The sequence below is a fragment of the Pituophis catenifer genome, unplaced genomic scaffold, assembly GCF_029215685.1.
Source record: "Pituophis catenifer annectens isolate HBS135680 unplaced genomic scaffold, rPitCat1.0.hap2 SCAF_1, whole genome shotgun sequence".
In the NCBI taxonomy this organism is placed as follows: domain Eukaryota; kingdom Metazoa; phylum Chordata; class Lepidosauria; order Squamata; family Colubridae; genus Pituophis; species Pituophis catenifer.
The window spans coordinates 344,624,969-344,638,660 of record NW_027256881.1 but is presented as its reverse complement, the minus strand read 5'-3'; the positions used below and the strand labels follow the sequence as shown (position 1 = coordinate 344,638,660).

The 13,692-nt window shown below is 42.4% G+C and overlaps 1 protein-coding gene across 1 annotated transcript in view; it reads left to right on the top strand.

Annotated features, from left to right (window-relative positions):
* The window catches only part of LOC139317561 (perilipin-3-like), a 43,838-nt gene extending 32,406 nt beyond the window's left edge, over positions 1 to 11,432 (top strand). Inside the window, exons 8-9 of the mRNA XM_070944660.1 lie at positions 4,472 to 4,603; positions 8,526 to 11,432. Coding sequence (XP_070800761.1) covers positions 4,472 to 4,603; positions 8,526 to 8,954 — 561 coding nt within the window. The 3' untranslated portion in view covers positions 8,955 to 11,432. The remainder of the gene's footprint in view (positions 1 to 4,471; positions 4,604 to 8,525) is intronic.
* Positions 11,433 to 13,692: the final 2,260 nt, after the last annotated feature.

Below are 13,692 nucleotides of genomic sequence, written 5' to 3'. Positions count from 1 at the left end.
GTTTTCTATTTTTTTTTTAATTTTAAAAACAGACTTTATTAAATTTAAAAAGATAAAAGATTATACAAAACGTTCTCCACTCTATAAAAAAAAGGTACAATTCTAAATTACATATCTATTCAGACTAACAAACAGGATTATCTATAAATACATATATATATTCACCTTGATTTCTTAATGACGGTGTAAATTTCTACCCTTAATTTCTTACTGCATTTGACTTTAATTTTTTTTCCACCGATTGATCCAATCATACCATCTGTCCCATGTTTTGTAATATTGTGAGTCTTCCTTGTTGTTTAATTTTAAAGTTAATCTATCCATTTCTGGACATATGAATATTTTTTGGATTATTTGCTGTTCTGTTGGCAACTGTTATAATTTCCAGGATTGGGCTAGGATTAATCTGGCCGCCGTAATTATGTGTAATGTGATATATTTTATTTCTTTTCTACTACTTTTTTTTAGTATGCCCAATAGAAAAATTTCCGGTTTTAGGTCAATCTCTTCTTCTGTTAGTTTTCTATTTAAGATACATAAATAATTGAGTTTATTCAGCATGAAATGGAGCTTAGTTAGGTAGCATGAGGCTGTATATTCTGCAACCCTGGGACTATCGGTGAGTCAACAGTAGGTCAAAGGAGTAGCAGAGATGACAGTTGCTCTTTAAAAATTATGATTTAAATCGAGTTGATTTAAATCAAGCCTTTTTACTAGTGATTTAAATCATGATTTAAATTGTGATTTAAATCAACTCGATTTAAATCAAATCCACCCTGGTTTTTAACAAGAGACTGGACGGTCGTTAGTCTGAAATTGTATAGGGCCGTGATGGCGAACCTATGGCACGCGTGCCACAGGTGGCACGCGGAGACATATCTGTGGGCCCGCGAGCGTTGCCCTAGCTCAGCTCCAGCACGTGTGCGTGTGCCGGCCAGCTGATTTTTGGGCCTTCCCACTGGAAGTTGGGAAATGGGCCAATTTTGGCCTCCGGGGAGGTGGGGATGTCTGTTTTTGCCCTCCCCAGGCTCCTAGAAAGCCTCTGGAGCCTGGGGAGGGCAAAAAGCTGGCCTACCAGGCCCACCAGGCCATCGCGTGCCAAAAGCGGGGGGAGTGCAGGGGGGGGTGTCACGCGTGCATGCATGGGGGGCAGGGCGCATTGAATTATGGGTGTGGGCACGCACATGCATGACTCTCCTGTACTCCCCCCCACTTTTGGCACACGACAGCAAAAATGGTTAGCCATCACTGGTCTAGGGTCTCCTTTTTGAGCAGGGGTTGGACTAGAAACCTCCGAGGTCCCTTCCGAGTGTTATTCTGTTAGTCTATAATCTCAGATCAATTGATCAGTGGAAAAGCTTGCTTCCAGAATTTGCGGGTGCCCCATCACTGGAGATTTTTAAGAAGAGACTGGACACCCACTTTGTTTGTTTTTGTTTTTGTTTTTATTGAATTTGTATACCGCCCTACTCCCGAAGGACTCAGGGCGGTGAACAGCCATAAAAATAAAACATATAAATACAAAATTTAAAATAGAGATAAAACAAATTAAATAAATTTGGCTGAACCATATTTAAAACCCCAATAATTTAAAACCGAATTTAAAATTCCCATTTAAAAACGGAGAAGTTTAAGTCAGGCCGGCTTGCTGGAATAGAAACGTCTTAAGCGTGCGACGGAAGGTGCGCAGATCCGGAATCCTCCGTATCTCGGGGGGGAGCTCGTTCCAGATAGTAGGTGCCCCCACAGAGAAGGCTCTCCCCCTGGGGGCCGCCAGTCGACATTGTTTGGCCGACGGCACCCGGAGGAGCCCCTCTCTATGGGAGCGTACTGGTCGGTGGGAGGCTATTGGTGGTAGCAGGCGGTCCCGTAGATAACCAGGTCCTAGGCCATGGAGCGCTCTAAAGGTGATAACCAAAACCTTGAAGCGCACTCGGAAGACCACCGGGAGCCAGTGCAGCTCGCGCAGGAGGGGCGTTACATGGGAGCGCCATGTTCTGTCCCCTACTGCGCACACACACACACACCAACAGATGTTCAAGAGTTAAAGACCAAACCAGCCGGCAAAATCCTTTTCCTTATGATAATGGAACTTGGCAACAACCTAGTGGCTGCCTGCCAAGAGTTTATTATTTACGAAGAGGAGAGATAACTTCTCCCCACTTCTGATACATCAAAAGAAACAGCTCAATAATTACGGAGTCAATCAAGTCCAGAGATAATCCAGCAAAGTCTATAGCCAAAAGTCCGGCAATGCAGAATGGCGTGGAAGCTTTCAGCTTTGTTCGTCACAAGGTTTGACTGGCCACCACGCTCCCTTTTATATCCTATGGGGTGTGGTCCAGTGACTCAGCCTAATCTCGGGCACGCCTTTTCTTCTGTTGCGCGCACTTATCTCTGCGACACTGGCATGGGTCCAGCCAAGACTCCTTACCCTCATCACTGTCCACCTGTGGCTGCGTGGACGTGCTTGGCTCCGGCCCTATCTCTTGCCCTTCGGCGGACACCGAAGGCCTTGCCAGAGAGGAGGGTCCTGGAGAGGGAGGCCTTGCCAACTCCTCTCCTTCACTCTCGGAGTCCTCTCCTGCCGATGACACAGGCTCAGGTAACGGAGCCACAACACACTTGTCCGAAATGGTATGGGGCCTTCTGCTTGAGCAGGGGGCTGGACTAGATGACCTCCAAGGTTTCTTCTGACAGAATGTTTACGTCTTTTCTGTGAGCTCTGTACGTGCTTTTTAGCAGAGGATAATGCTTGCCGAACTCCCATTGGCTGACTTGCAGTGATGTCACAAAGCAGGTACCAGTAGTGCTCGACATACGATCACAATTGGGACCAGAATTTGCATCGCGAACCAAAGCGGTGGTTAAGTGAGTCGCGCCCAATTTTACCACCTTTATTGCCAAAGTTGGTCAGCAAATCGCTGCAGTTGTTAAGTGAACCATGCGGTCGTTTAGCAAGTCTGAATTCCGCCTTCAATTTTGCTTGCCGGAAGCCGGCTGGGAAGGTTGCAAATGGGGATCACGAGACCTCGGGATGCTACAACCGTCATCATTACATGCCAGTTGCCAAGCGTCCAAATTTTGATCATGTGATCAAGTAGGGATGCTTTGACAGTCGTACGTCATTTTTTCCACTTTTTCCGTTTGAATGATCACTAAATAAATGGCTGTAAATTAAGGTGTGCATCTCACATTCTTAACTCCCATTGGCCGACTTGCTGTGATGTCACAGGGCGGGTATCACACATTCTTAACTCCCATTGGCTCATTTGCCCTGATTCCACAGGACAGCTATGACACATCCTTAATTCCCATTGGCTGATTGTTATGATGTCACAGGGCAGGGACCACCCATTCTTAACTCCCATTGGATGACTTGCTGTGATGTCACAGAGCTGATATCACACATTCTTAACTCCCATTGGATGATTGTTGTGATGTCACAGGGCTGATATCACACGTTCTTAACTCCCATTGGCTCATTTGCTGCGATGTCACAGGGCAGCTATGATATATTTTAATTCCCATTGGCTGATGTTGTGATGTCACCGGGCAAGGACCACACATTCTTAACTCCTATTGGCCGACTTGCTGTGATGTCACCCGGCAGGTACCATACATTCTTAACCCTTATTGACTGACTTGCTGTGATGTCATTGTGTTGGCATCACACATTCTAGGTTGCAAGTTTCCGAGGTGGGATGTTGACTAAACCAGCATCCTGTTTTGGAGGGAAAATAAGAAGCTGGTTTGTCAAGACGTACAAACTGTTTCAAGATCAAAACAGGTCACCCTCAAAACAAAAAACAAAAAACAAAAAACAAAAGAGCCTTGGTAGTACAGTGGTTTAAAGCACCCTGTTATTAACACAGCTGCCTGCAATTACTGCAGGTTCGAATCTTACCAGGCTCAAGGTTGACTCAGCCTTCCATCCTTTCTAAGGTAGGTAAAATGAGGACCCAGTTTGTGGGGGCAATAAGCTGACTTTGTATAAATATACAAAAGTATGAAGGCTATTGCTTAACGCATTGTAAGCCGCCCTGAGTCTCCGGAGAAGGGCGGCATATAAATCAAATTAAAAAAAAAACAAAAACTAGTCATTCCAACTTTCAGGAGAACTTCGATGCTATTCAGATTATGCCGCGTGTGTTTTTACTTCAAAATGAACTGAGTTGGAAACCTCCCGATAAGTTTAAGGCATTGTTTTGCAAAGTTGACAACTTTAACATGCATGGACTTCAACTCCCAGGATTCCCCAGCTGGGCTGGGGAATCCTGGGAGTTGAAGTCCACCCATTTTAAAGCTGCCAACTTTGAAAATTGAAGGCTAGAGCGTAATAAATGCCCATAGCTCAGGATTTTGCATTGTATAGGTAACAGCTATGCATGCTGGAAGATAGAGAAGATTTTTGGTAAACATAACGTTTTGGGCAGCTTGTCCCATCTCTCCGCTTTTTGTCCTTTGTTAGATTGAACACGTCAAACACGGGGTGGACCAGACCCTCCAAAACAGCCAAGAGAAGCTTCATCAGATGTGGCTGGTGTGGAGCGAGATGCCACCTGGGACCTTTAAGCCACTGGATTCATCAGCACAGCCCGAGGTAGCTTGGCAGTTTTTTCTGACCTCTTTGGGATTAGATTCAATTTTATATTTATATATTTTTATTTTTTTATTTTTATTACTTTATTTTATTTATTTTAATTTTACTTTTTTGTTTTGTTTTATTATTTTATTTTACTTTTATTTCATTATTTATTTTGCTATTTTTATTTTATTAATTAACTAATTTTATTGTTTTATGAATTTTATTATTTTATTCATTTTAATATATTTTTTAATTTTGTTTAATTTTTTGTCTTTTAATTTATTGGCTTTGTTTTATTTCTTTTTAATTTTTATTATTTGTTTTGTTTTATTTTATTTTTATTTTTTTAGTTTATTTATTTAGTTTAGTTTTTATTATTTGTGTTGTTGATTTATTTTATTTTTATTTTTTCAGTTTATTACTTCATTTAGTTTTTATTGTTTTGATTTATTAATTTGTTTTATTTTTATTTTTTTATTTTTATTACTTTATTTTATTTATTTTAATTTTACTTTTTTGTTTTGTTTTATTATTTTATTTTACTTTTATTTCATTATTTATTTTGCTATTTTTATTTTATTAATTAACTAATGAATTTTATTATTTTATTCATTTTAATTTATTTTTTAATTTTGTTTTATTTTTATTTTTTTAGTTTATTGGCTTTGTTTTATTTCTTTTTAGTTTTTATTATTTGTTTTGTTGATTTATTTTATTTTTATTTTTTTAGTTTATCATTTAGTTTAGTTTTTATTGTTTTGATTTATTAATTTGTTTTATTTTTATTTTTGTAGTTTATCATTTAGTTTAGTTTTTATTATTTGTTTTGTTGATTTCTTTTTATTTTTTCAGTTTATTTCATTTAGTTTTTATTGTTTTGATTTATTAATTTGTTTTATTTGTATTTTTTTAGTTTATTATTATTTAGTTTAGTTTTTATTATTATGTTTTGTTTTATTAATTAATTTAGTTTAGTTTAGTTTTGCTGGGAACAAATTTCCTCTCTCAGTACTAAACCTACACTAAACCAATAACATCCTGCAACATGCTAAGCCATGGTTTGTAAACCATGGTGCCTGCAATCAGCCAGCATTCCAAGCCACAGGCTGGCAAGCAGGAGTTTGGTAGTCGGTGATATGTAGCTCTCTGTCGAATTGCTTCCGTTCTTTAAAAGTCAATGTTGTACAGGTAGTTCTTGATTTATGGCCACAGCTGGAATCAGGATTTCAGTCAATAAGGTAATCAGTCACTATCCTGATTCCGGGACTGCAGCTGTCATAAATATGAATCAGTTGCCAAGTGTTGTGGCCCGTCAGCGGCCTGTGCAGCTAGTAGCTGATTCCGACAGCGAGGAGGCTGGTGAGGTGCTGCGCCAGCAGCCTGTGCAGCTGGCACTCGAGTCGGACAATGAGGAGGCTGGAGAAGATGTGGTGCCAGAGGCGGGGATTCAGCCAGGGCCTTCAGAACCTCCAGAAGCTCCCTTACGTGAAGAGGAAGAAGAGGAGGAGCCTCTTCTCGGTGCACGGGTGCACAGAGCTGCCAAAAGGCAGGAGTGGCTCCTCAGGAGGAGGTCTCCTCGAGAGTAAGGCTTGGGGCTAATTGGCCACTCCCTTAGCCTATTTAAGGAAGGATGACGACTGAGGCAATTTGCAGGGAACAACTTCGTTCCCTCTCCTTCGCGTCTTGATCTTAGTTCTCTGCAAATTGCTTCTGGGCTTTTTGCCAACCATAGTAAGATTACGATTATTTATTCTTTGGATTCTTGTAGGCTGTTAAGAAAGTTAATTAACAGCCTTTGTTTGAAAAAAGACTGATTTAATTTAGTAAACTAAGGTTTGTACAGACTTTGTGTGTGCTGCGTTCTTTGGGGTCCGTAGCTGGGGCAAAACCCCAAGAGTCTGACTTTTGATCGCGTGGCCATGGGGATGCTGCAACGTTTGTGTGAAAAATGACCATAAGTCACTTTTTTCAGTGCCGTGGTAACTTCCTCTTTGAATGAAAAAAAATCAGTTTAACCATCCCTGCTTTTTATCTTCCTGGCTGTGGAAATAGTATGTCGTTCTCTTTGCCCCTCATAAATAACTTTTGCGAACTGTCACCATTTTGATCAACAAGGTTCATTGCATTCTTTCAAATTCTTCGACCTTATTGAAAGGAAAATAAAACCTCTTTTTTTTTTCTTTCACCCCTTTTTTATTTTTTTTTGAAAAGATTTTTATTTTTATTTCTTATACCCATATTGTAAATGTACATTCTCTTATCCATAATTGATCATACATACTGTATACATATTTTTTCTAAAGAAAGCATGACAATAAAACATTTTAATTGCATTCCGGCTTGCTCTTCTACCCTTTCTTTCCCCTCATTTTATAACAAACCTTTTTCTCCTTCTTTCTTTCTTTCTTTCCCTTCCCTCCTCCTCTCCTCTCCTCTCCTACCTTTTTCCTTCCTCCTCTCCTTCCTCTTCCCTACTTCCCCTTCCTTTCCCCCACTCCTCCTCTCTTTTCCCCCTTTCTAACCTTCTCTCTTACTCTTTTCCCCTCTCTTTTCTTCCTCTCTCCTTTCTTCCTTTCTTTCTTCCTTTTTTTTTAAAGGGCTAAACTTTTCGTTTTTTAAAAAAACACTTTTCTTTTAAAGTCAAAATTCTAGGGCCGTGATGGTGAACCTATGGCACGTAGAGCCCTCTCTGGGGGCACGCATGCCATTACCAGTTGTTTTTCTGGTTCCTGGTTTCTGGCACACATTTCTGGCCAGCTGGTCTTCAGAAAATGGCCTGAATATACCTGGAGAGCAACTAAAATACAGTTGTGAACCAGTTAAAAATAGAGGTTGGAGCGGAGGAAAGCTTTGCTGGGAAGCAACTATTTGAGTTGCAAACCAGTTTCATAATAGATTTAGGAGGATTGAAGGAGATAACGTTGGTATGCAGTTAAATTATACTGTGAACCAGCTCAAATAAGTGAGCTCAGGAATGGAGGAAAGCATCACTGGAAAGCAACTGATTAAGTTGCGAACCAGCCAAAAAATAAATTCAGGAGGAAGTGGAGGAGACAATACTGGAGAATAGTTAAGCCAAACTGTGAACCAGTTAAATAAATAGAGATAGAAGTGGCGGAAAACACTGTTGGGAAATAGCTATTTAAATTATGAATCAGTTAAATATTAGACTTTAAAATAAAGTATTTTGGGAGTGACAAATTTTAGATGGAAATGTTGATTGATTTAGAAACAATTAAGAGAGGAGGATAATATTTTTTGTTAAGATTATGGATATTAGTTGTCATTTAAAAGAGGTACAAACTTGATGTAATGGGTCTTAGAAATGAGGAATATATATGAAATATTGATTGTTAAAATGACAAAAGATTTGGAATGATGTCTATTTGGAAATAATTGTTTAGAATTTAGGGTGACATAGTAGAATGTTTAAATGTTTAAAATCTAAATGTTTAGAATAAGATTTCTTTTTCTTTTCTTTTCTTTCTTTTCTTTTTTTTTTAAAGAGGATAAAATTTTAAATGGATAAAATTTGGAACAAAATTGGTTGAGGGAATGTGAGTAATTGTATTTACTTTATACCAGATCAAATCCTTGCTCTAAAAAGATGTATTTTATGTTTTAAAAAATTTAAAAAAAACTTTTTTAAAAAATGGCCTGAAAAACGCCCAAAAAACAGCCCATTTTCGGGCAGGTTTCGGACCAAAAAGAGCCTGAAAACAGACCCAAAAACAGCCTGAAAATGGCCCCAAAAACAGCCCAAAAGCAGGCATGTGCACGCCAGTCTTCGAGTTTCCGGCGCTCCGGCACACACATGCACACACATGCACGGATGTTCCGGTTTGGGCACTCGGTACCAAAAAGGTTCGCCATCCTTGTTCTAGGGCATCTTTTCCTTTTGACTTCTTAAGCACTTTTTTCTGGTGCTGTTTTCTAGGTCGAGTCCCGGACGCTGGCCATGTTTCGTGGATTGACTCAACAGGTGCAGCTTTCCTATTTGACCCTCATGTCTCAGCTCCGGGGTCTGCCCACCGGCATCCAAGACAAAGCCAAGCTGATCTGGCACACGTTGGAGGACCTCAAGGTATCCTTCTCGGCCGCCGGTTCCTTCGAAGAGGTGCCGTCTGCCACGTTGGCTCAGAGCTGTCAACGGATCATCAAATCCCGGGGTTCGGTGGACGAGATCGTGGACTACGTGGTGCAGAACGTTCCCCTGCCTTGGGTGGTGGGGCCGTTCGCCCCCAGCTTGGTGGAACTTCCTTACGCCTCCAGCATGGAGGGGAACGAGGAAGGAGAAAACCCCAGACTCAAACTCATTGCGGAGGCCAAGAAAAGAGCAGAAGGAAACTCTAATTTAGAGAATTGAAGGAGACGTGATTCGAAAACGGCTCCTGCCAACAAGTTAGGACTCTCCTGCGAATGGCTAAAAAACTAAAAAATATATAGAATTTTATCAGGAATGGGGATTTCAAAAAGATTGCCTTATCTGCTTTCAGTTGTGCCTTTAGAAGAAGATTTCTCCACTTCGGTCCCTTTCAGATACAGGAAGTCCTCGACGTACGACTGCCATCGAGCCTAGAATTTATGTTGCTAAGTGAGAAATTTGCTAAGCGAGTTTATGACTTTCCTTGCCACATTTTGTTAAGGGGAAGCACTGCAGTTGTTGAACTAGTAACACCGTCGTTAAGTGAATCCAGGCTTCCCCGTTGACTTTGCTTGTCAGAAGGTCGCAAAAAAGGATCACGTGACACTGCAACGGTCATAAGTATAAAACAGTTGCCAAGCGTCTGAATTTTGATCACGTCACCGTGAGGAGGCTGCAACGGTCGAAAGTGTGAAAAATGGTTATAAGTCACTTTTTCCGGTGCTGTTCAAGCAGTCACTAAATAAACTGTTGGAAGTCGAGGACTACCTGTAGGTGGACTTCAACTCCCAGAATTCCCCAGCCCGCAGGGAATTCTGGGAGTTGAAGTCCACCCATCTGAAAGAGACCGCGGTTTAAGAAACACCACAAGCTTAGATTACGGTGTCAGTGGGAGGATCAAAATAACCAAGATGGTACCTTGAATGTTTTATAAAAGGGGCTGTGGGTTCAAATCATGCCTGAGCGGCGGCCATCTTTGTTGTTTCAATGTACCCTCTCTGCAGACGGCCTTACAAGCATCCTATCGAATTGAATAAACGGATTTTCTTGCAACCGAATCTTGAGTGAGCCAAGCCAGAGGCATTAAAAGTCTCTCCCAAAAGTTAAAGATCTTCTTAGCTTTTTTTCCATATTTATAGAAGAAATCAGTCTAACCTGGGTTTTCCTTGTGGTCTCTTTTCTAACCCAACCCTGCTTATCTTCCGAGCTCAGAAAGACAAAGAATACATGACCAGAAATTCACGGAGGAGACCCGAATGATTTGTTTGAATGCATGCAAAAGATCTGGCCGCCTAGGCAATCATCTCTCAAGGGTGGTTTAGTTAGCTTTTTGGCTCGTTGCAGCGGGTTGGGCTAGATGATCCTTGGGTGCCCTTCCCAAATTCCCCACAAGTTCACCCCAAATTTCTGTTGATAAGCAAGGCAGTTGTTAAGCGAATTGCACCCCATTTTACAACATTTTTTTTTTTTTGTTATTACAGTATCTAAGCAGTTGCGGTTGTTAAGTGAATCATGAGGTTGTTAAGCGAGCCTGATTTCCCCCATTGACTTGGCTTGTCGGAAGCCAGCTGGGAAGGTCACAGATGGGAGTCACATGACATCAGGGCGCTGCACATCCATGCCAGTTGCCCAAATTTTGATTGCGTGACCATTGGGATGCTACTGCAACGGTCATAAGTCTGAAAGATGGTCCTTTTTTCAGTTCCGTTGTAACTTTGAACCTGTCATTAAACAGACAGCTGTAAGTCAAGGACTACCTGTATACATAGGGTTGGACTATTAGATGATCCTTGGAGGGTCTTTTAACTTGATATAGGTAGTCCTCGACTTACAACAGTTCATTTAGTGATCATTCAAAATTGGAACAGTGCCGAAAAAAACTGACTCATGGCCGTTTTTCACACTTAACGACCGTTGCAGCATCCCCGCAGTCACACGGTCCAAATTCAGTCACTTGGCAACTGACTCATAGTTATGACGGTTGCAGTGTCCTGGGGTGGTGGGGGGAGGGGTCACGTGATCCCCTTCTGACAAGCGAAGTCGATGGGGAAGCCGGATTCACTTAACAACCGGGTCACCAACTTATCCACTTTAGTGTTTCACTTAACAACCGCGGCAAGAAAGATTGGAAAATGGGGCAAAACTCACTTGTACGTCTCACTTTAACAGCAGAAATTTTGGGCTCACTTGCCGTAAGTCGAGGACTACCTGTATTTCTAGGGTTGATTATACTTAAATATAATTTATCTTGCTCCTATTTCCCACCCGGTGGCTGAGATTCTAAGTCGTGATGGCTCACTTAGCTTGCAATGGTGGAATTTTTACAGCAAAAGTAAATAAATTCAGGTACTCCTCAGCTTACGACCACAATTGAGCCCAGAAGGTACGTTGCTAAGTGAGAAATTTGTTAAGCCAGTTTTGCCCCATTTTACGACCCTTCTTGCCACCTTTGTTAAGTGAATCCCTGCAGTTGTTAAATTAGTCACGTGGTCCTTAAGTGAATCCGGCTTCCCCATTGACTTTGCTTGTCAGGGGGATCATGTGACCCTGGGACGCTGCGACCGTCATAAATTGAGTCAAGCATCTGAATATAAATCACGTGACCACAGGGAATGTTGCAACGGTTGTTAAGTGTGAAAAATGATCCTAAGTCACCTTTTTCATTGCCGTTGTAACTTCAAACGGTCACTAAATGAACTGTTGTACGTGAAGGATCACCTGTAGTTAAAACTTGTATCAGGACCGAGATAAATATAAGGGATAAATCTGAAATAAAAAATCAGTCAGAAAAAAAAAAAGTATTTGGAAATATTTCCCACAGAATTTCATATATCACCAATTTCCAGTTCTTTCAAGAGAGCGTGTATGGAGGTGATGAATGCTTCCGTTACGGTACGTACAGCGACGTATGAATAATATTCTAATATTCTTCCGTAAATGAATACGATAAAAGAATATCGCGACATCTTCCAAATGCAGAGCTGGACAGAAAACGGCTCGTCCCCTTGCCGAATGCAAAAGAGGAGGAAGGAGACAGAAGCGGAATTTGGTAGGCCAAGAAGAAGGAGAAAGAACGACGGGCGGAAGAAAAAGAAAGGAAAGGAAGGAAAATAAGACACCCCTCTGGCTGCCCGTTTAACGTATGGGGAGATCCTGACCAGGGAAAGGTTATTCCAGAGTTTAGCACAATGTCTGAAGTGATCATCATAAGAGGTGGAGAGAAATAGACCAGTTTGGCCTAGTGGTCAAGGCACCTGGTTAGAAAGGGGGTGAGTTCCAGTCCTGCCTTAGGCATGAAAGCCAGCTGGGGGACTTTGGGCCAATCACCAGAGCCTGGGAGTTCTAGTTCTGCATTAGGTGTGAGGCAGCTGGGGGACTTTAGGACAATCACCAGGAGACTGGGAGTTCCAGTCCTGCTTTAGGCATGAAAGCCAGCTGGGGGACTTTGGGCCAATCACCAGGAGACTAGGAGTTCTAGTTCTGCTTTAGGAATGAGAGGCAGCTGGGTGACTTTGGGGCAGGCACCAGGAGCCTGGGAGTTCTAGTCCTTCCTTAGGAATGAGAGGCAGCTGGGTGACTTTGGGGCAGGCACCAGGAGACTGGGAATTCTAGTTCTGCATTAGGTGTGAGGCAGCTGGGGGACTTTAGGACAATCACCAGGAGACTGGGAGTTCCAGTCCTGCCTTAGGCATGAAAGCCAGCTGGGGGACTTTGGGCCAATCACCAGGAGACTGGGAGTTCTAGTTCTGCTTTAGGAATGAGAGGCAGCTGGGTGACTTTGGGCCAATCACCAGGAGACTGGGAGTTCTAGTCCTTCCTTAGGAATGAGAAGCAGCTGGGTGACTTTGGGGCAGGCACCAGGAGACTGGGAGTTCTAGTTCTGCCTTATATTTGAGGCACCTGGGTGACAGGCAGGCACCAGGAGCCTGAGAGTTCTAGTTCTGCCTTAGGAATGAGAAGCAAGGCAGCTGGGTGACTTTGGGGCAGTCACCAGGAGACTGGGAGTTCCAGTCCTACTTAGGCATGAAAGCCAGCTGGGGACTTTGGGCCAATCACCAGGAGCCTGGGAGTTCTAGTTCTGCCTTAGGAATGAGGCAGCTGGGTGACTTTGGGGCAGGCACCAGGAGCCTGGGAGTTCTAGTTCTGCCTTAGGAATGAGGCAGCTGGGTGACTTTGGGGCAGGCACTAGGAGCCTGAGAGTTCTAGTTCTGCCTTAGGAATGAGAGGCAAGGCAGCTGGGTGACTGGGGCAGTCACCCGAAGACTGGGAGTTCTAGTCCTGCCTGAGGCATGAAAGCCAGCTTGGGGACTGGACCAAACACCAGGAGCCTGGGAGTTCTAATCCTGCCTTAGGTGTGAGAGGCAGCTGGGTGACTTTGGGACAGTCACCAGGAGCCTGGGAGCTCTAGTCCTGCCTTAGGAATGAGAAGCAGCTGGGTGACCGGGACAGTCTCCAGGAGACTGGGAGTTATAGTTCTGCCTTAACCATGAAAGGCAGCTGGATGATTTTGGGCCAGTCCCTCCCTGTGAGCGGACTGGGAGAATGGGCTCTTGCTAACCTTTCCAAAGATGATTCATTCCAACAGCAAGAGGAACAAAGGAAGGGAAGGGGAAGGAAAGGAAGGAAGGAAAAAAAGAGAGAACAGGAGGAAGAGAAAAAATGGAAGAAAGAAAGGAATGTGAAAAAGAAAAGGCATGAAAAGGACAAGAGAAAGGAAGGACAAAAGGGAGGAAGTAGGGAGGGAGGGAAGAAAGATGGCAGAAAGAGGAAGAAAAGGAAGGAACTGAAAAGGAATAAAAAGGAAAAGAACAGAAGGGGAAATAACCAAAGGGACATTGTTATTATTAATAACAGTATCTCTTTGGTTATTATGATATCGCGATTATTAATAATAGTAGCAATAATCTCCATTGCCACTTTATCCTAACATTTAGATCCTGGTTCAGCCACCGAAAACATT